Source organism: Stegastes partitus, unplaced genomic scaffold (assembly GCF_000690725.1).
Source record: "Stegastes partitus isolate 25-593 unplaced genomic scaffold, Stegastes_partitus-1.0.2 Scaffold13, whole genome shotgun sequence".
In the NCBI taxonomy this organism is placed as follows: domain Eukaryota; kingdom Metazoa; phylum Chordata; class Actinopteri; family Pomacentridae; genus Stegastes; species Stegastes partitus.
This window is the reverse complement of record NW_007577744.1, coordinates 814896-837732: the sequence shown is the minus strand read 5'-3', so window position 1 is coordinate 837732 and position 22837 is coordinate 814896. Positions and strand designations below refer to the sequence as shown.

Below are 22837 nucleotides of genomic sequence, written 5' to 3'. Positions count from 1 at the left end.
TAAAATGTGCGAGAGAGGGATGTTCGCCTCGGGACCCAGCTGTCGGGCCACTTTGACAGCTTCATTTGTGGTGTCGCTCTTTGATCCTTGCTGTCACTGATATCCAACGCCACTGAACATATATTTGCCCCCCCTCAACCCAAATAAATAAATAAGTCGCGAACTGTGCAGCGCAGAGCCAGGCGAAGCAAGGTTTTCAAGCTAGTTTGCTACATCTGCTGTGAACTAGCTCGCCTCCACCCCTTTTGCTCTCCCTCCACTGCAGCGATGCATCGACACCCCCAGGGCTGATCCCTTTGTAAATGATCTCTGACGCAAACCCACCTACCCACATACACAAACAAACACACACTAACACGAGCGCAACCCTGTACGGAAATAACACAGAATCACTCCCAACACCGACTCCCTTTGCATATAGCGCATATTCCCAAAGTGCACCATTACTGTGTGGAAGAGAGTAAGAAAGAGAGGTGTTGGTAAAATACGAAGAGTGAGGGGCAACACTAAGCAAGAAAAAGACAAATACGGATACACCAATACACGAGTTAGGTTGCGATACACAGAAAAAGAGATAGCAGGAGGGAGAGCCGAAGGGGGACTGATTATGATCGGTGCTGTCAGGTCTAAGATGCTGAGATGACAGAGATATCAGCCATATCTGCTCTCAGTGAGACAGATACTGAGAGACAGATATCAACCCACATTGGCCTCCTACTGCCTGGACGCAACCACCTCAAGAGGAAGTGATGAGCCAACTCTATCTAATACTGAATGTTGCAGTACATCAAATGGAAGGTTGGTGTACGTGATGCTTTATCAAGAAATTTGTTAACTTACTTTATTGCTTGTGGCTTACCTCGTCAGCCTGTCAACGTGACTTTGTTGGGATTTCCACCATGAACCAAATAATGAATAATAGATATAACATTACTTTTTGGGAAGATATCATGCACATGTACACAAAGGCAACTCAAAAACTAACAACTATACCGCTAATAATATGAAAACAATGATTCTGGAAAGTGTCACAGTGGTTAATAATGACTAGTTACAGCACAGTTCCTGACTATAAAGTTTACATTTCTGTATTTCTAAATTTGATAGCCAGTGACCTGGACACTATCAAACAAAAGTGACACTGAAGTGCAGCTGTGTTGACACTTGTCTTATCTTACTTTAATTACACCGAGTACAACTGTTACACAAGGAGACACCCATGTCTCCTTGAAATTACATTCACATACTACCAAATTACAAAGCAAAGATGGTTTTGTAGAAAAGCAATGCCATCTCATTATGTTTATATCAACACAATTAGAATGCATTGTAACTGAAATGATATGCTCTGTTGCACAATGTTGATACTGACTGTATCTGTAAATGTTCACTGACAACATCCTTGTTTTCCCTTCTCGTAACTGTTCTTGCTCTCTGCCCTCATATCACCTTAGCATGATTAAACTTTCAACATGATTCTGGCAGCAATTATGTTTCACTTTGAATGTAATAGGCAAAACAATTTAGCAGTACATAAACATGATTTTTAGGAGACAGGGTGGAACAAGAATGCAACAAGAAATAGGAAAGAGCTGACTATCTTGCAGTCTCTGATGACAGACCGACTATCGTTTTGGCTCAGTGATATGTTTCTTTTCAGATGGGAAAGATATGAGCCCAATTTGTCCTGTTGCAATCATCTGAACTCTGCTTCACTGCTGCAGCAGTATATTTTTACCCCCCAAAATGACTCACTGTTCTTCATTTGCAATTGAACTTAGCAAAATAATGCTGTTTTTCATTGTTGCCACTGCAAGTGCTTTAGATGTCTTCTTAGTCATTCAAAAACAGATAATCGACCACAGTAATAACTGCACCAAAGTGAGGAGAAACTAACTTTCAATCAAACCAATCACCATAAATTCATAAAAAAAGAAGGAATATTTCAATCCATTTGCTGCAACAATCTTTGGCAAGTATCATAACAGGTTTAAGTCTCAGTAATACTCAGATTACATCACACATACTCTGACAGATATGGATCTAGTGTACATATAGGAGAACCTCTTTGAAATGCCTTTGCTGTTGACAGGTTCAAAGACTACCACAGGCATTTCGACCAGTCCACCAAGCACGTGGGCATGAAAACTACATACCCTACAGATACCCACAAGGAGAAGATGGGTAGACCTCTAAGACATAGCAGAAGAAAGAGAGACGGAACGAGATGGGTTTCTGGCTCAACTTTCATTCAGTGTTTTTTTCTAAAAGATCTAAGAATGACACAAGTGTACTTGTACATCCATCTTTATGAGGAACAGGTTGAGTTGTAAACCTTGAGAGAGAGGACACTCTGGCCATTCCTCACTTTCTGACACATTTTCAAAGGGCTGTTTGAGGATTTTTAAGACTTGCTTTTACAGTTATGGATAACATTAAGTTTAGGATAAGGTTTGTGGTTAGGCATTAATAGGCATTGTAACAGTTGAGGTTACAGTAAGTCCGGCTGTGCTAAAAGAGATATCCCTACAAGAATATCGCTACGCACACAAAAGTACAATAAGTAAAAGTTAGGCCACATTTCCATTTTTTTCCTATATGTGTGTGCATATGTGTGTGTGTGTGTGTGCTGACAAGATAGAGAGGAGAAATCAAAAAGACGAAAGTGAGAAGAGAGTCACTTTGAGAGTTGAATCACCTTTAAACTTCCACTGCATTGTCAGATGTGTGTAAGTGCTGTACAGAGAGCTGGTAGAAGCTATACGGAGGTCAAAGGGAAAGACCCACTTTAAGAGGAAGACCTAGAAGGAGGGTAAAAACCTCCAACATCTAGGCTCTTTTGTGAAACACATATGCACAAAGCTGCATGTGAAGGAGAGTCGAAACATAAAGGGCGCAGAGAGAGGCTAACCTTGAGAACAGTGAGGGGCAGAGGGAAGGTCTACCACACAGTGATAAGAAGGGCTCTTTTAAAGGACTAAAGGAGGAACACTCAGTCGGGAGGACTAGGCAGGCTGACTGATTGCGAGGTACAGCCCAAGGGTCATACTCACACTCAGTAAGGGCACAGCTGGACACACTACACACACATGCCAGGTTGCCACTCATTCAGATAAAAACATCAACTTGTCCATTCACACACAAAGACACCCACACAAACTGGTCTATACCCCTCTGACCAGCTCTTCATCATTACAAGTCAAACTCAAAATGAAGAGAAGACAGATTACAAAACAGATGGAGTGATAGGAGGCCAGATAGGAAGAGACAGGAAGGGGAGCCTCGACAGTAATCTAAATGTCCTTCCCCATGATTGTCATTGGCGTTCTTATAGACTGGCATGTATCAGCACAATATGTCAAATAATACCAGTCACTGTTCAGTCTGCTGTAAAGGGTAGACCTGTTTCCATAATGTCATAGGGGGAAAAACATCTAAAAAAGATGCTTCCAGCAAGCCTAGGTCCTGCATCCAAAGAATCCATCAAGATCACTAAATGTCTCCGCTGGCAAATTCAATCAAACAGACTGTTTTTAACAGTCATGACAAAGCAAAGATACAGAGGAAAACAAAGATGTTTTTTTAAAGAAAATGAAGGAGAGAAAGAATTGATTCTTGCAAAAGCAATTCACCTCAGAAGAAAAATTCCAGCGCTTTGCCTTTATGTTTCTTTTTTTTTTCTTTCTCTCTTTTCCTTTTTCTTTGTCTTCTGTCAAAAACAACTTGGGCTAACATCACAAGCTGTCACATCAAGGCCATCCCCTGCATCTTACAAAAGGGAGAATTCTGCAGTTGGATGGTAAGGCAAAGCTCTCAGACACCCAACCATCGTTTACACACATGAGGTGTAAAGACTAAGAAAAAAAAGCTTTTTCTATTTGAACCAGAGTTTGTGCCCTGAGGACAAACCCATTACGACACAGTAAAGGAAGTTTTCCATGCAATAACTGAACAAATAGATATGGATGGAATGCTCAGCGTAGTAGAAGATGTAAATTCCAACCTTTAAAGCTATTTAAAAACAATGTAAGAATTTTACCAGCTGAGTATTTTATTTTTCCTAATGATCGCAGTGTCACATGATGATGATATGTCAGATACAGTATGCAAGAATACCTTGCTTATCATCCAACCTGGAGCATAGCTACAATGTAGCTGCAACTGATCACAACCCAGTGCTATAACAGAGTCTTTCATCATGTCTGAGTGGACGCACACAAACACACAAAGGCGCACACACACACACACATACACACACAAGCTTTCAACATCAGCAAATGCTTTCAACCATCAACATCATAGAAGCCAGATAAATGTGCCCCCTCTTTTGCAACAACCACTGGGGAGGTGAGAGGCCTTGTAGTCAACATGCTGAAAGACTACTCATGATCAAAGACTCAGAAAAACATGACCCATGATGGTTTCTCTGAGAAGATAGCAGGTAAAAGGAGAAAGAGTTGAAAGAAACAGAGAGTAAAAAGCTGCAAAGGTGGGGAACCAGAGAGTGGGAGAGTGCAAGCACATATTTGCCATTTGCCACATGATAGACAGCCTGTCATATTTACAGTGCAGACTGACCCCCAACTGTGGTTTGTTCTGAGTTGGAACTGGTTGTAGTTTTATAAAAATCGTGGTTTTAAGTTATTTGATTACCCATATTGATTAAGGCGTTTGGGCCCACTGTTCTCCCAGATACATGAATATATTTGTATACTGGAATGGTTAAAATATAGTGGACTTGCACTACTGTAGCTACATGTGTGGCTAGGCCTTGCAGAAGACAGTGGAAGACATGTTGAGGTAATAAGGACATCATATCAAGTTGCTTTGAGATGCCAAAGAATTTACTACAGTGAGATTTAAATGTTATACTTCAGGCACCTGTAAAGGCATGCGTGATGTAAACATCATTATCTCCCCAGATCAGCAAAGACCCCTCAGTGGATGTCCACATGCAGAAAGAATTTGTGACATCACAAGGGCAGCATGCATTGACTCCATAGACACCGATCTACTGCATACAGATGAGAATGCATCTTCCAAGTAAACTCCAAGCAGACTAGAAAGAAGTATAACAACAATAAGTACACATCTGTGGTATCTGTAGCGGTCCATGTGTGTCCACAAGGGAATGCAACCAAAGTTAAAAATGCAGTGGCTTATATAAGCCCCGGTCATAGGTAGAAGGCATAAGTAATGCTTTATCAGCTAAAGCTGGTGCGTCAATCTGTAAAAACAATATTCATTTTGGGCATGATAAGATAGGTAGATGATAAGACCTAAAACCAACACTAAATTCTTTTATGTGAAATGACTAAATGTCTCAATCTTCTCAAAATAAGTACCTTTTTATTTTCACCATATTTGGGTTTTCTGCTGACTCATATAATACTGTAAGCCTAAATTAGAATTGGGGAACAGGAATCAATAAACACACTCTGAATCAGTGTGACTAAAATCCAAACAAAACCCATCTTTAATATTTATGGGGTCCAGGTTGTGAAGGCAGAGGAGAGGAGAGGAGAGGAGAGGAGAGGAGAGGAGAGGAGAGGAGAGGAATAAAGAGTGGGTTGATTCCAGCTGGAATGTTCGCTCTGGCTGTCTATAGATTTGCCAAGACAAGTGTCAAGACAAGTGCACCTCTGTGCTTACCTGTAATGGCACAGGGGCAGGAGGGCGGGACCGACTATTTCAATTCAGCAAAAGCGTGTCTGAGTAGGTCTAAGTGTTTGTGTGTGTGTGTGTGTGTAGGTGTGTGTGTGTGTGTGCGTCTGTGCGTGTGTGTGATTGCATGTGTGTATTCCTTTCTGAGACAAGACAGGGGAAAAAAAAAAAGAGAGAGAGAGAGTCATAAAGAAAGGCAAAGAAAAAGTGGAAACAAGTGTAGCGAGAGCTCCTGGACAAAGGGTAGAGGCGCAGAGTACAAAGATGACTGCATTAGAATATGAATCCAGGGCCTTGGCCACTCTTGGCACTTAAAGAGCCCCTAAAGTCAAGTGTCAACTATTATGTGCCATCAGTGGTGACACAGGGTCACAGAGCAGGACAGATGAGGTCAGCAATGGTACTCACCCTCTCTCTCAACATGCACCATTTAGCAGTCCCACAGTGTGCAGAAAGGACTAGCTGTCATTGGGTGGAAAATAGGCTTTCTATCCAGCTTTTTACATTGGATTTTCTTGTACAGGATGAAACACTGTCTATGATATTCAATTAGGTGAACAGAGTCAATATTTGCATAGACACATTCAGCTAATGATGTGATATTTTACATAATAGGTGACATGTGCATTAAAGGCGGTAACATTCACAGATGTACCTCATTTCCCCCGATTAACTATCAAACAGGTACAAATAAAACACACGGGCAACATGCTGAATGTATAAAATGCTTCAGTTGTTTGCTGCTAAACCAGCTCTGTAATTACCTGAAGGATGTTTTAATTGTCGCATGTTCTACTCTTAATATTAGTCAACGCTTTAGCAGCTCTCCGAGTGAGATTGATTGGATAAATCAGTTGGAATTATGGGGAAACAGGAGGCCTGCCAATCAGCGATGTGTGTGTGTGTGTTTTTTAGCATGTGTGTAGCTGGGGACGTGCCAGTGCATGAGCACATGTACAGGTTTTTTGGATGTGTGTGTGTTTGTGTGAGCGTGTAAGTACTGTATATAGGGCTGACAGCTGGGCTTGTTCAAAAGGCTTACTGAGCATTCTGCCTGTTTGGGAAGCAACAAGCACAGTCTATCTGAACAGGGATCTAAAACCTGTGTCAACAGCGTAGTACAACTGGTGTAAACAGCCACTGAGTCAACATGCTATCATTCACATACCAATGGAGAAGCAACTCTGATATATTTTAGTGTAATATGCTGCAGTAATAGAGATAAGAAAGATGGCAAAAAGACAACTCAATTGGTCACAAGTGAAAAAGAGAGCATTAAGAAAGACTAACACTCCAATTCAGCAGCAGACTTGGGAAGGAAAGATGAGAGAGACAGTGTTTGTGTGTGGGTGTTGCCTGCGCATAGTGTTAGTGTGTGTGCAGGTACTACACTTCCTCTTGCATGTGTGTGGGTGTGTGTGTGTGTATCGAATTCCAGTGTGTGTACACGAGTATGACACCACGCAGTGTGTGTGTAGACATGTGTGTCAGTCCATCAGCATGTCGGCGTCACAGCCCTTCACTAAGTCCCAGATTAACAGTGACAGGCAGAGATCCCTCTAATTATCTCTTCCTGGACCACATGCAAATGGCAGAGCCAAGTCGAGAGCAACGATTGGCTGGGGCTGGTTGGGCGCCGCCGACGGGCTAATGAGCCTGGCGACAGGATACAACCTCGTGATGTACCACCAAAACAAACCCTCACCGTCACACAGTCTCACACAGGAGGACACACGCACACACACATGGACATTATGTTTTAGGCATTTAGCTGATGTCCTTTTCCAGGGTAACTTACACTGAATGAGCACAGAGAGTCCCAGAGTCTTGCAAAAATATGTAACATGATATCTGGCTGCTGCAAGAAATAAAATTGATCTCTTACACATTTGTGCAACTGAATAACCCCTAGGTTACACTCATGCCCTAGCACACATACATAAAGTTTGGAATTATTTAAATATGTTTATGCATGTGTTAAACTACGATTACTTATTCAATCAATAGCTATTTCAATGCCAAAGCTAGTACTGTATGACTAGTGATATACGCAGTGCAGCTCTTCTTCACTGCAGTATCGCAACATTTAGTATTACAGTGCAATCCTTCGATATGCTCATCAAAACCTTCTGCAAGCTGAAAGACAAGCTCAAGTGTCACCTCCAGAGGGTCTGAATAAAGATGGCACATGGAATAGTTAAAAAAAAAAAAAGCAAAAAAAAGAAAGCAGAAAAGGCATACAATGATCGACTGGAACAGACGGTCACAAACTGGCTCTTGACAATGGACTGCTGCAGTCAGCTAAAAAGTCATCTCAGTAAATCAGCAGGACACATGGCAACAGTGTCAAACAGTCTACCACGTCTTGAACTGAGTCCCAGTCCATCTAAACTGGTTGACAAAACTGGTTCCAGGGGCAAAATATGGAATTATTTTGCTGACAGAGCTCACAAAAACAAATACCCAGTGGACATAATAGAATTTCAAAGAAAAAGTTGCTCCAAAGCTAGCAGAGTCAGGTAAGGCAACCAAAGACACGGAGGTTGCAAGTGTGGCAACTTAGCAGAGCTTCTCAGGGACCATTGTGCTGGAGAGTTACTTTGGTTTAGTATTACAGCAATATTGAATTTTATTAGCTATTAGTGATATTATTACTGTAGAAGGCTCGCAGTGCCAGCGCACAAGTTAACTTGATGTGATGTGAGAAAGATCAGTTGGCATTGAGATGCAAACTTTTTCAGAATGTGCAAGAGATGAAGCAGAAACATGTCATTTCCTTAGAATGAACAGAAACCCTTTCTTCATATGATGAGATTTTTTATTTTTTTTACATTCACACTTAAAAAAATGTAACTGAAAAAAAGTGCTAAATAGGCACAAAAGTTTCTGAATCAAAGCTCATTTTCTATTTATACAAACCAAGCGTAAATAGCTGCTCATAAGGCTTGTGTAGCAAGTTCTCTTGCAAGACGGAGTTCAGCTTTGCGAGGCTCCAACTACACTGGCGTCATCCTCAAAATTCTGGCATCATCACAAGAGAAATTCCTTCCCTCCAACACCATTGCCCATACTAAAGACAAAAAAACATAGCTTTCTTTTTCTGCGCGGAATACTGTCTTTATTTGCAGCATCAAATACCCCAGTGCATTTGAGGAGCCTTGGGACTTGCCATTTTTAATCAGGAACGGTTGGCTTTGTCATTTCCCTGTTTCATCCAACATTTCTATCCATCCTTGGAGGGTTTTGCAGTAGATTAAGTAGCATTTTCATTTAGCTCTGTCGTTAGCGTCTCTCCAACTATTTATCCATTCAAGGTTTCAAGTTGGAACAATCACAGAGGTTGCTATTTATATTATGAAATTATCTGAAAGTACATTTTTTTTAAAAGAGGAATTGGAGAGGTCAGGTGCAGTAAGTTGACAACACTCAAGGGATAACCAGATAATCCTGTTGAGAAGCTTGCCTTGTGGCATAAGTACCATGCACTGATAATTATGTCAGTTAATAGTGATATCATTGAAATAATTGTGAACAATTGTAACTAATTTTAACCCAGTGGGAGTGCAGATTGCAGCAGTGAAATGGTATGTGAAATAACAACCAGAATTAAATGGGAAAAGTGGAAATCACAAGTAAAGATAGTCTGACTGCATCAGAGTATACACTTCGTTAGAGAAGGACACACTTAGCAGCAGGTATTGACCTACCTGTCATTTTCATTATTTAAAAGTAGCATAAACATATTCCTTAAGCCCCACTGTCAACCTTCATGCATTGAATAAATTAGAATTTATTTAGGCAACAAGAGGAACCTGATAGCTCAGGTCAGAGAAAAAGGTATCGCTGAAATGTGCTGTAACCACCGAGAACAGAGCAATGTGCTGTAATGACTGATGTCTTGTGCCTCCAGAATGGTTTGACCATGACCACTCTCTGAGAAGATGGATATTCCTCGACCCTCGAGATCGTTTTTAGAGGGACAAGACAAATATTTCAGATGTATCACACTGAGGCATCATGCTGGAGGTGAGAGGAGGTAAAGGGAGAGTGAGAGATAAATACAACAGAGGTGAAAGAGAGAGAGGGGGGAAGAGGAAAAGTGCAGCCTGCCTGCCTGGCTGACAGTTGACTCTGTTGGATGTGACTTTCACAGTCTGCTGGCGGTTTGTGTGGAAGCCATCACATCTGTGACTGGCCGTTTGATTAATGAGCCTCTCAGCTTGTCTGTGCAGTTTGAGGAGGGGCCACGGCCTTATCCCAGGCATCACTGATTTATTCGCCTTTGGAGCAAACCTCCAAGTATCATACACACTAAAATGTAATAGTGAACATTCACACACATGCAGGCGGACACATGTACGCCCTCCATGATATGCTTACAGTATACAAGTTGGTGCAGTGCAGATGCATATGCACACAGTCAGGGATGGAAACAAGCGCGTCCCTCTCCTCCGCCACCTGCTTACGGCTAATGAAAACCTCAATGTGTCAGTGCTGTCCAGGGGTAGCGAAGACAAAACACACCATGTATAACCAAGCAGACAAAAGATGTATTCTGTCTCCACCAACACAAACTCCCATCCCTAGCTGTCAGTCAGTGGAGGGGACACACAAGGGGATCGACGAGAGAAGAAAGAAGCCCTTCCTCAATGACACATCACACTCTCCTGATTTTCAAAAGTGACAAGTCTTTTGAATTCCTGGCCTCGCACGATGGAGAGTGTGATGATGGCTTGAGAGCATTTCTTCTTGTTTCTTTGGCAGCAGCAGCCATGAAATGTCACTCTGGCTAACCTTGAAGCTCTTTTCTCCTGTGTTGTTTAATGTTTCCAAGAATAGGGCAACCAACTGCTCAAAATGGTATGGAAACATCACCCTTTAAGTCAGATAAATGATTTGAGAAATACTTCCAGGTACATAAATGCACATTAGTGTGTGCATGTGCTCACAAAAAAAGGCACATGTACTCACACATTCATAGACAGAGCCCCGCCAACCACAAACACACACTCCCTCATTCCCTGAAGCGTAAAGTAAGACCATTAATCCAGACACACTGAGATCCAGCTTCTCCCCAGGTTGATCAGCGTCCGTGGAGGAAGACGAACATTCTGACATATTTGTTTTTATTTTATTCCCTGAGAAAAAGGCCCGCCATATGGCAGCACCCAGGAACAGATGGCGATTGCCCACTTCCTGAAAGCACAAGCGTCTATCGCCGCAATTTAAGGAGCCGCTCAAGCAAGAGAATGCCACAGACTGGCATTTTTCCACAAACTGCTATTGTTATGGACCTGAGGGGTAACAGAAACAATGAGACAATGCAGATGAAATGCTTTAGTGTTCAGTAGTTACATTGTAGCTTACCATATTAAGCTACCAAATCTATGGGTCAATGCTACTAGTACTCTTTTACTGTCAATGTGTGCGTAATAAAATCATGGGAACGAGTGCTTACTCAGAAAATCAGCTGTGAAAATAGCACAAGTCACAGCATATGTACCTTAAAATTCACAGCTAGTCAAAGTATAAAGTCGTCATGTCGTTCCATGTAGGTTACATGCAAGAAAGGGTACCTGGAGCAGTAGAACCAGTAGATCTGAGCATGAATGTCCTTGGGTGATATTAGGTCCTTATGATGGAGTGGAAGAACGCCCTGTGACACATGAAGCTTCATCTCTCATACTTGGCTACCCCTTATCAGCCAGGTCAGAGGACCTTCCCTGACATACATGCACAAGGAAATGGTATCAAAAAGTCACCTTGGCAGATGACACTTAAAACGTGACTTTCGTCTGTGGCAATACTCCACACTTTTTCAAAGATTTGTTTTATTTTTCTTGGATGGAAAAGAAAAATGACATAAAAGACTACAGCACATAAAGGCCTTGTAACACAATCAGAGTCAGAGGAGAAAGAGAAGGGTCAGCGCTACTGCCATTAATTTCAACCTACAGAGGTGTTGAGTTGCTTTTGACTGTTTTGTACAAAAGTATGCTGAGACAGAGTTACAAGTGTTCACTAAAGAGAATTTCAAGGGGTGACCAAGGACAAAGCAGATGTGCTATCCGTTTGTAGATCACTAGTTGAAGAGAAACTATTCAGTTTCAGTTGAATCACTTAGTACTTTGACTCCATGCCTCTCTAACAAAGAGTGGCTCATAACTTGGAAGTCAAAGACTGAGGCAATGTGGACACATTTCACATCGGTAGATCATGGCAATTAACACCAACCTTTCCTGTGCAATTAGTTCAAGGGGAAATGTCAAGTATATATTGAGAATTTTGGCATTTCAAGAAATGTTGCCTTAAAACAGCTAAAGATCTGTCATAAAAGAAGTGAGTCAATGAACATCAGGATGGTTGATATAAATCTGAAATGTACTGTAGATTGTTGAGGTCTGCCCATGGACTTTGATTCTTGAATGATGTATGATGTGCTATTCCTGTTCTATACTCCTTTCACAAGTCAACGACACAGAAATATCTATCAAATAGGCTATATGACATGATTCAAGTATTGACAGAGGCGGTGAAATTGTGGTTTGAAAAAGAAATAAAATCAAGGAAACAGAAAACAAAAAGTAAAAATGTTATTGAAAGAAAATCTTCATAGGAAATGTGTTAGGAATAAAAGACAGTACATGCAGCTGCAGGTTCAATGTAAGACCTGTCAGTGTAAATAAAACTAGGCTGGGAGTCCCATTCTGACTGCTAGCCACCAGCAAACAGTCACCCAGTTTTCCTCCCAGTCAGTCAGTTCATCACCCATCCGGCAATCCATTTTTGAGACCTGTCATTCGTCAAAGCAGACCAACAACCAACAGGTTAGTCTGCCTCCCAGTCATTTAGACAAAACACCATTTGCCCTATCATTAATCCAGCACACTTTTCCACTAATCACTACTTCTTACATCTCTCATACCGATCAAAAACTACCTAGCCGAGCCAGTCGCCATTTAGCCAGTAAAAAAAAAAAATCCGGCTAAAAAGTTAGCACACACACAAGTCATCCATCTACCCACTCAAACCACCAGCCCGCCAGGAAGCCAGGTCAGCCAGTCAGCCAGTCAACCCTGGGGGTCTTACGGCAGTATTAATCAGTCTGGTTTCTGCTGAAAAGCTCAATCTGCAGATGATGGATGAGCCATCATGCTGTGGGAGCTGAAGTGACAGGTGACAAAGAAGGACACACACACCTGTATAAATCCACTCTCCCTCCTGTCTGGCCACGATGTTACACCGTCAAGGTAGCAGGGTGAAAGTGTATGTATATGTGTGTGCGTGGGTGTGTGTGTGTGTGTGTGTGTGCAGGCACAAGTGTCTCAGCATGTGTCCTGCTCTGCTAATGAAGTCATCTGAACAGTGATTTAACAGCCCTGGTTTAAAAGCCTACCGCCCTTAACTCATAGCCTTGCTCCATTAGAATGTGATATAAACCCTGGGCACAATAACTGTCCTGCCACTATAACAATATATAGGAGGCCAGTGGGCCACACTGCTAACTCACACAGTCCGGGGAGCGGGGAAAAAAAAGGAAAAAAAATATTGGCTGTGTACAGGAAAGGGAAGTCATTCAAGGAGACTGAAACTTATAAGATAGAAAATGCAGCTCATCACAAGGTCACAGTGATAGGTGTTTTTATAGAGTACGGGGAAGCATCATTACTAGTAATATCATCAAGTGTATGAGATATACAATGCTGTTGTTTGTCCGGAAACTGGAGGCAGTAAAAGAGTAATTGTTGTGGAACCTCTGTGAAAACAGCCGAGGGCACTTCAGCCTGTGGTTATGCAGAAAGCGTTATCCTTATCTGCGCTAACAAATGGATCACTGGATCAGACATCAGTGCGCTTATCCCGCGAATGGCCTTCTAAAGCCAGAGAGATATTTCTGAGTCCGAGATGGATCTGAGGAAAACTTTGACAGCTTACATGTCGCCAGCCATGAAACTAACTTCCTTCTCTGTGCGAGCGACTCAGGCAGAACCAAAGCCATTCTCCAAATCCTCCATGAAATCTGCTCCTCTGGCCCAACAAAGAGAGGCTAATGAGGCAAATGACAGAATCTCAGACACTTTGATACTGTGAGATTAGGGTGAATTATATAACCTTTACCCCCTCCCACTCCCACTCCCATCCGTCCTCGTGCATTTTTGGTTCCGTGTCAGAATTGACTACTCTCTCTCTTTCCACGTCACTCACAATTTCAAACAGAAAGTCCAATCTTTCCCTGTCTCTTCCTATCTGACTTCATATCCGCTTCATTCAGTTTCTGTTCATGAATGCCCAAACACTAATTTGGCTCAGTCAAGCAATGACAGTATCTGTTTTAACATGCAACAAAGCAGCACATAAGGGGAGGAAGAATGGAGTATGTGTATGTGGGTGTGGGAAGGAAGGAGGGGGGGGGTAGAGGCATGACGGCGACAAAGCTCGTCACAGCACAGCACAGAGCTGCGTACTTCACCCTTATTAGGCCTGTGTCCTTGGCAGATGCAGAGCTTGCCCTTTGTTAGAAAGGTGTGTGTGTGTTACAATGGCAGTGATTTAGAATGGATTGGGCGTAGGCGTGGAGACAAGGTGCAGTAGCCCCATAGCTCCCTGATAGCTGGCAGCGTGACAGCTGTGAATGGAGAACAGGGAACAGCCTGAAGTATTGCAATCTAATATGTGTCACATACCTGCATAAATATTTATGCCTGTTGCAGAGCAGAACAGGGGGGGGGAGTGGGAGGATGAGGGGAGGATGGGACAAGAGTGGTGGACTTGGGTGTAAAAAAAAAACTTCAGGTGACACCAGGATCTGAGCCGACAAGTCTTTATCCATCTCTAACTACTTCTGCATCAGTCCTAAGGTCTCAAAAGTACCCAGTGGACAGGCATAACTCACTTTCACATGTCAAAGAAAGGATTTCATAATTAAACACACACTGCACATTATAACACTCCAATGTCCTCTTTCTAAAGAGAGTTCTCTCCACAGCTCAGCCTTCATTACGGAGGCCACAATGGATGAAATGGAAGTTCGCCCCACCAATGAAGAACTATTTGATCCCGCTGAGTTTGGAAGCTTTTCTTTCAGAAAAAAGAGGGTGAAAATGGAACACTAAAAAAAAACATTTGCATATGTAACAAGTGAAATATTTTACCTGTTGGCCAGCAGACTTTTGAAGGTGACCTGACTCATGCCCTGATAGGCTGGCAGCAGCCTCGGCCAGTCCCATGCCCAGTCGACCACGGCACTCTGTTGATGTATGAGGATAGCGTATTGTTAGTTATTAATCAGGGTTAATACCATCAGTGCATTACCGCTCCAGCTGGGACCCACTAACAAAGGAGGAGGGGGGTCTCCAGCGCAGGCCACCGACATCAGGCGATCAATCATGTCCGCACAAGAAGGTTTTTATTCCAATAAGACAGCAATTAATTTATAAATCCATTTGGGGGGATGTAGCCATCATTTATAGAAAGATAAATCAATTTTTGGAGGGAGTCGTTACTCTTCTTGCTATGCCTTTTTTTCTTTCCATCTTCAATGGCACCCCGCCAACCCCCCCCACCCCACCACCCCCCTTCTCCTTTTCTCCCTCTCCATGTCTTACTCCCTCTCTTTTTCTTAAACACACACACATGCGCACACATGGACAAACACACTTGGCAAATAAAAATCAGATTGCTTTGATTGCAAAAATGTCACTCTTAACTCCAGGCTGAGTTTTATTGACAAAAGGAGGAGAACTCCACTCGTTCCATCAATCCATCCAATCCCCCTCTGCTTCTTCCTCATAGGTGATTGATGGATGTAACTTTTTTTTCCTCCTCCCTCCATTTTATTTGACAAACAACACAGGCACCTGAAGCGGAGAAGGCATTTTAATCATTCTCTTAATAGGGTGTTTCTATGCAAAGCTATGCAGCCTCCTGTGATAAGCCGAAAACAGGCCAAGTCTTAGGATTAAAATGTGTCTGTTCTTGAAAAACAATCGCGACAACACTGCAACATTGTAAGGGATCACAAACGTATAAATACATCTGATCCATTTTTAAAAAGTAGAAAGACACACAAGCATATCTTGAGGAAATACCTTTGTTTATTGTTTTGTGTGATGTCAACAGTATTTCCCTTGATAGTAGGAGGGGAATAAGGGGGGAAAGCTCACTACTCTCACAGTGAACCTCAGCTACCTGCAGCAAGACTTAACCCCTTTATGGAGAAAAGAAAATCTACAATTAAATGAACATCATGGTGGCACTCTTGGGGATAAGTTTGGGATAAGAGGGTAAATGGTTCAAAGCCCCAAAGAAGTGCACTTCAAGCCTGCATTCTCCTTTAACATTACTCATTTCTTTATGAAAAAGAAAACTTCTTTCAGCTTTTCACCTTTTCAGCGCTCTTTTCTTCCTGCCAGCCTAACTCCTACTTGGAAAAGGTAGCAACCTATGGGGAATAGGAAAGCCAAGCCCCAGAAAGACCTGACAGCTTCAGAGACAGCCACAGTATCCAGTTCGCTAGAGACTCAAACAGCTCCTAACCTTCAACATTAAGCCTCTGGCCTTGGTTAAAGTTAAATGACACACCGCGTGTCACAAGTACACCTACACAGTACAAAGTCATAAAAAAAAACCTGAAGAAGCTCACTTGAATAATTGCTAGAATATCAAAGACATTTCATGGAGCTAAAATATGGAATAAATACAGTTTTTGCTACCTGAATAAACTATAATACCTTAACAAGGCTTGACTAACCTGGTGCAGCTTCTTCTTGCCAATGTGGTCAAACTGGTGGAGAGGGTTGAATCGGGTGGCATCAACATGACTGTCAGAGCCAAGGTCAAAGTTCACCAAGTGAGGAGGATCGTTTGGCAAGTCTGTGCTTCCGCTAAGTTTAGACATCAGCAGTTCCTGTATGATGTAGAGGAGATGTAAGGGGAGGAAGTAACACAGGAGACAGGAAGACAAGAAATATTGTCTTATTAATAAGAGCCTAACAAACTAACACCATCAGAAAACAACCAAAACGTTATGTACAAGTATACTAACCTTCCTCAAATTCAACAACAAAGGTGACATACAGCATGCTGATATTTGGAACATTAATAATGATGAACATTTCTTCCAATGTCCAGTTTTACTGAAAGCACAGCATGCTCATGTTCAGATTGGATTCATACCACACTGTTCCCAGACAAGCACACAGGAAATAATGGTCCACAGTCACATTTCCTCTAATTGATCAGCCGCATAAAAGTAAAAATTAATCAGAGCTGTTCAGAAGTAAACGAATAACTGCACAGAGTGAAAAGAGCTAATGTGTACAGATGGAGAGAAAGAAAAACTAATCCTGTTTCTGTAACCTTTGCTGTGGTTACGTAGTACAGGTGTTCTGCAAGAGCGTAAAGTAACGAGTCTATGTACAGTATGTCTTCATGTGTGTGTGTGCTCAGGCGTACATGGGCATCCTGGGGTGAATTCACTATATTCCCATCCGTCAGCTTGACATGGCCTCTGAACTTCTTCTCCCTCCACCTCAGCACCAGCCCAGTCTGTCCCTGACCTGCATGCTCTTGCCTTGACCTTGGTTGGGTAGAGATGCTGGAGCTGCCAGGAGGCTAACTCGGACCATTCTTGGGAATTCCATTCACACTTTATCAGATTGCTATGCAGAGTAATAGCTGTTTATGGATTACATGGAGAGTGAATGATGTGTGTGGCTGATCTTAAGTGCAGCATCCTGGAAGTAAAGTACCAAATCTGGGCTGACAGCAGTTCCCAACAAACACACTATTAAACCCCGTTTGAATGATATTCTATAAATGACAGTGTCTGGTCTTTTTAATTAAATTTTTTAACCTTTTTGGAAGAAACTTGTCATTTGATTTTCAAAATGATTGTCCACAATAGCAATTTACAGGCATGAGGCTAGCTGTCAAAGTGTCAGGAAGTCAAAAATATATAAAGACAGATATTCTCACACATTGTTAGTCTTTGTCTTTTTGTGGAAATTGTTAACAGTAAAATTAATTATTTCAATTTAAATCTTGTGATTAGTATCTTCAGTGTATAGAACAGGGTAAGTCTTTGTCATACATAAATATAGCTAGGATGAGGATGTTTCAGTTTGATTTTCATTAAAGAACTGTGAACTATTTTACCTGTTATGGGATAGTTGTAAAACAATTTGAATTACTAAATACAACACTTTGTGTGTATTTTTACATTTATACTTTGTTAGAGTCAATGCCGACTTTAAAGCATTTGTTTTACCAACTGTCTATTGTGGAAAAATACCACATAAAATACATTAACTCAAATTAATTTGGGCATTCTCTAGAGAACAGGTACTTTTTATTTCGTTAAACTTTTGAAGTGAATTCAGCTATAAAAACAAAAAAACAAAAGCAAAAGCAAAAAAAAACTTCCACTTGAGTTTAAAAAAAGAATGACTGCTCTTTCTCACTCAGATCCCCTCCAAAGAGTTTTATACTGAAACTGGTAGCTCCATGTGGCTCCCTCTCCTCTACATGTGGTGAGTGTATAACACAGAAAAATCACTGTAGGTTTGCACCCTTGAGGTCACCTGAACAACAGAAGATCAGAACAAGCAGACTGCACACAAGCAGCAGCCCTCTTCCCTCTGTCTCCCCCTCCTGAACAGCCTGCGGCCTCAGGCCAGCAGCCACCTAATTGCTGGGGAGAGCGAGTGCTTCCCTACCTCATTGCCTTGGATGATGTGATAGATCTGCCTCAGGTAGTTGCTGCCACCTGCTTTGTGGCAGACCTCCAGCAGCATCAGGCCTATTTTCTGCTCAGTCAGTTCAGCTGCAGCAACTCTTCTCTCCCTTCCTTGCTCAAATACGCTGAGAGAGAATCAGAGATGGGAAAGAGGAGAAGATGGGAGAGAAAGCACAAAGACAAAACAGAGTGGGGAAAAACAGAGAGAGAGGTGAGGAAACAGGAAAAGGGAGGGTGTCAGCTCACATGTGAATTCCACCTCTGGGTAGAGGAAATATTTTCTAGTTTAGAGAGGAATTTGGGCTAAAATTTTAGAATTTGCTTTATGCCAGAAAATTAACAGAATCACGAATCCTAAGTTAAGAAAAAAATGTTTCTAGTTTCGAGACAAATCATTCACTCCAGAGGGCAAATGGACTTCAAATGTAATTTTTGGCCAACAAAGAAATGACATTCTGCTGCAGTTTCTGAAAACCACACAGTCCAGTCAAGGCTGGGTGAAAATGAGTGAGAAACACAAACAAATTATTAAGGGTTCAGCAACAAAATAATTCTCACTGTTTTCATTACAATTCATGAGATACATTGGACATTTTGACCAAAGGACTCTGCTGCACCAAAGTGATTGGTGTGTGTGTTTTTGAGCATGTACAGTGCGTGTGTGTGTGTGTGTAATTGTATGTCAAGGTCCCCATGCATGTACAGTCGCCAACCCTGGCAGGCGCCCGCATCATTTTCCTGCCCTTCCTGTATGGATGGATATCACACTACCGTCCATCAAATCTTCTCCTTCACATACACTTCCTGTCATTGTTCCATCTCTCTTTCTCTCTCTCTCTCTCTCCTTCCCTTTGTAATTATAAGGTGGCAGAAACTGTGTCTCCTGTCAGCCAGCCATTGGCTGTTTGACATTGAGAGTGGCAAAAGAAGAGGAGTCCCGTCTCGTCCATATACATCGCCTCATTCTTTTGCCTGGCGGCCTGGCGGTGGTGTTGTCGGCGATGGTGGCTGTGCATCCGTGTCAGCACCTGCGCTGTATCCTTTCCTGTCCATCACTGTGCAGGTGAAGCAGATGATTGGATTCAGTCAGCGGGGTGATTAATGAGGGCCCCTCCGGATTTGGGACAGCCTATCAATCATGTCATTAGGGCCAATGTGCCCTGAAAGAGGCAGACCTCCGCCAAGGAATAACTGCATTCATCTTCATCTGTGTATGCATCCCGTCAGCCCAGCCAGGGTCACCATGATGGAGAACAATAATCTTCTCCTCTACAAATTACTTTGCAAAGACAAGGTGGGCGCTGTGGAGAGGGGGGGTTACAGTTGGGAAAGGAAAGAGGGAAAGTGGGATGAAGGAACAGAAGAGGGCTTGAACAAGGGGCAAATGTTCTTTGTAAAGGGGTTTACTCTGTATATGTGTGTGTGTGTGTGTGAGATGCCAGTGAGAGAAGTGCCAGTTGTTTTTGGAGTTATTAAATCCGCGACTGTTTCTCTCTCTCTCTCTATCTCTCTCTCTCCCACTCTCTCTCTGTCTCTCTCTCTTTCTGACACTGTATTCTGATTGTTTACAAGCCAGGCGTCACTTCCCTGTGAAGGTTAGTTTAATGAATAGTAATGATCCCACTGAATGCCTCCGACAGGTGATACATAATCACTCTTCTTTCACTTTTCCACTCCACCCCCCTCACCACCCCTCCACCGCCCCATCTCCTCTCTTTTTTTCCCTCCCCCCCACCATCCTCTCTTCCTGTCACTGTAACAGACAGCATTTCCTAGAACTGGCCATAATCCACTCAGTGTTTTTATTTATTTCATATTTTTAAAAAATTGTTACGCCACTGAATCACCTTTTTTATGAGGATGGATGCATCCAGAGTTTGTTATGATGAAGTGAGCGACCAGAGACACCATTTCTGGGAACGAGCTACAAAACGCAAAGCCAAAGGTCACAGATCAGCCCAAAATGAAAGCTGTTTTCCCATCACTCCAGCCTGCAGTCCACTCAGTCGGCATGCCCATCATTTACCACAACAAACACATGTGAGATTCATTGATTTCACTTATGGAGCTTTTCAAAGAAAAACGATCTTGATGATACGATACATCAAAATTTGAATGCTCAATTAAAAAGGCATATCTAAGTTGCATTTTTTTCAGTGTTTTATTTAGTATCTCTTTTAAATGTCAGATAGCTAAACACACTATCAGTCAGTTTGATCAGTTTTAACCTCCTCCTTCATCAAACTCATCAGCCATCGTATTATTGATCAATCACAGAATGTATATATTGGGAAACTGATTCTATTAAAACATGTTTTTACTGTAAAAATGCTCTTGATAAAATGATTACTCACTTTTTTTATTGAAGGCTCACATGAATTCATAACTGGGACTAATGATGTATAATGAACAAATTGCCCTTTTCTGAATGCACAGAATGATTAAAATAAACTACTGTCAGAGCCATTCTGACCTTGACCTCTTGCTGAATCCTCGCAGTTGACCTCTCACCTGTCTGAGCAGAGTTTCCTTGCCTTCTGCAGCTGCAGGTTTATCCACTTGGGTCTTTTTTCCTCCAGAGCCTGTAGAACTTTGTGCACTGTTGGTTTGGGAACACCCTGCCAGAGACCATTAAGGTAAATGAGTAAATGCATGGCACACATTAAATCAACCATCAGTATAATAGAATAATATAAACAATCATATACACATACACATACATATACATACTATAATGGTTACAGGTACAATGCTCTGCTTTAAATTGCATTAATTTGCAAATAAAAAACAAACAAAAAAAAAACAACAGCCTATTATCACTGATCTTATTATAAAATAAATCCATCATTACCTTTTGCTGAATGCCCATAGCAGCCTGCAGGCACTCCGCCAGTAAGGATAGGCGGTCCTTTGCCCCACGATCCAGAGCCACACCACTGATCTGTTCCAGTGTGTCTGGGTCCTCCAGGCCCTGGATCAGGCAGCCCAGCAGGGCCCAGAGCAACGGGCCCACGGAGCGCAGCTGCCGGGCATGCTGGGAGAGGTACTTTTCTGCTACTTGGAAGAGGAAACGGACGGGGAGTGGCAAGGATGCTACAGCCAAGGGCAGGTTGGTGAAAATGAAGGACAATGCTTGAATAGCTAAGGATATGACAGCTGGAAGGAAAAAGAAATGTTAGTGTTAGAAAGACACCCTAAATTTCTTGAAAGTTATCTTGAAAAATGTGACACCCAGTCTGTACATACTCTTATTGACAGTGTCCTTTCCCCTTGGATCCAGCGGTGTGTAGTTCCAGTCCTTGGGTATTTTAGACAGGACACTCTCTGGCACATTGCGTTTGAACAAGGCTCCACTGGGCTCCTCTGTGGCCTGCCAACCCAACACCATCGAGACCAGATGTACCAGGAGGCTGTTGGTAGACTTGGTGACTATCGCCCGGACACAGCTGATCACTGCAGGGACTCCCCGTGTTGTGTCTGACAAAAATGTTTTTTAAAAAGGAAAGAAAAAAAAAAATCACATCACATGGCAATCTATCTGTACATTCTCTGATTTGAGTGTCTGCAGGTCCTATGGCACCTGTTGGTCTTTCCTTTCACTTTTCACTGAGCAGTGTTTCTGTAGTGGCATCAAGTAAATGAACTCCCAAAGATGTTGATTATGTTCACCTACGCATGTTAGCTGTATACTGCTAATGTGGTGAGACATTACCTCACCGTGTTAAAAGTGGATCAACTTAGAAGGAAGAAGAATGGAAGCTTTATACTTTTCTTTTTTACTTTATTTTAATTTCACCTTAATCTGTTCTTGGCCTCCCCGGTTCTACTCTGTAGTCTTATATCTTGTGTCAGAACGAATGCAAACATGTTTGAAATTTCAAATGATGTGTTAAAGTCCCTATCCAGTGGTTGATTAAACCCCTCTCTTATCTCTGAGCATCAAAGTTACATATTTAGAAGTTATGCTACAAAAATAATCCCTTACTGCCTTAAAATGACTTAGATATAAGTGTATACTGCTGCTTCCTGTGGGATGTACTGATCTACATAGTCCCTGCTTCTGTTTCCCCTCACCCCCTCCCTTCTTACTGCAGCTGGAGCACACCAGCTCACCTATAACTCAGCTCAAATACTGCAAAACTACTCTACACATCGAAATGGTGTGTATTTGGGTAATTTAGGCAGACATGTTAGACGCACAAACTGATTCTGAACAAGAATAACAATGCAGAAAGCCCAACCCTGCAACTAGACAGGATTGATTCATAAGGCTTGTTACATATGTTATTGGTACCTGACAGTTTCATGTTGGAAATGTTCAGGCATAGTGTTAACTGCTAATTTTGCTCATGATGTCTTCCATCATATTAAAGTAACAACACATGGGCATGTTAACAAGGTAAAGACTTAATTTTCACCTGAGGGGGCTTTTAAAAT

General features: G+C 42.1%; 1 protein-coding gene across 1 annotated transcript in view; it reads right to left on the bottom strand.

Moving 5' to 3' along the window:
* kiaa0825 (KIAA0825 ortholog) overlaps positions 1–22837 on the bottom strand; it is a 114635-nt gene that overhangs the window by 51565 nt on the left and 40233 nt on the right. Inside the window, exons 16-21 of the mRNA XM_008288626.1 lie at positions 21647–21877; positions 21252–21556; positions 20912–21018; positions 18381–18525; positions 16415–16570; positions 14817–14911 (exon numbers count right to left, since the gene is read on the bottom strand). Coding sequence (XP_008286848.1) covers positions 14817–14911; positions 16415–16570; positions 18381–18525; positions 20912–21018; positions 21252–21556; positions 21647–21877 — 1039 coding nt within the window. The remainder of the gene's footprint in view (positions 1–14816; positions 14912–16414; positions 16571–18380; positions 18526–20911; positions 21019–21251; positions 21557–21646; positions 21878–22837) is intronic.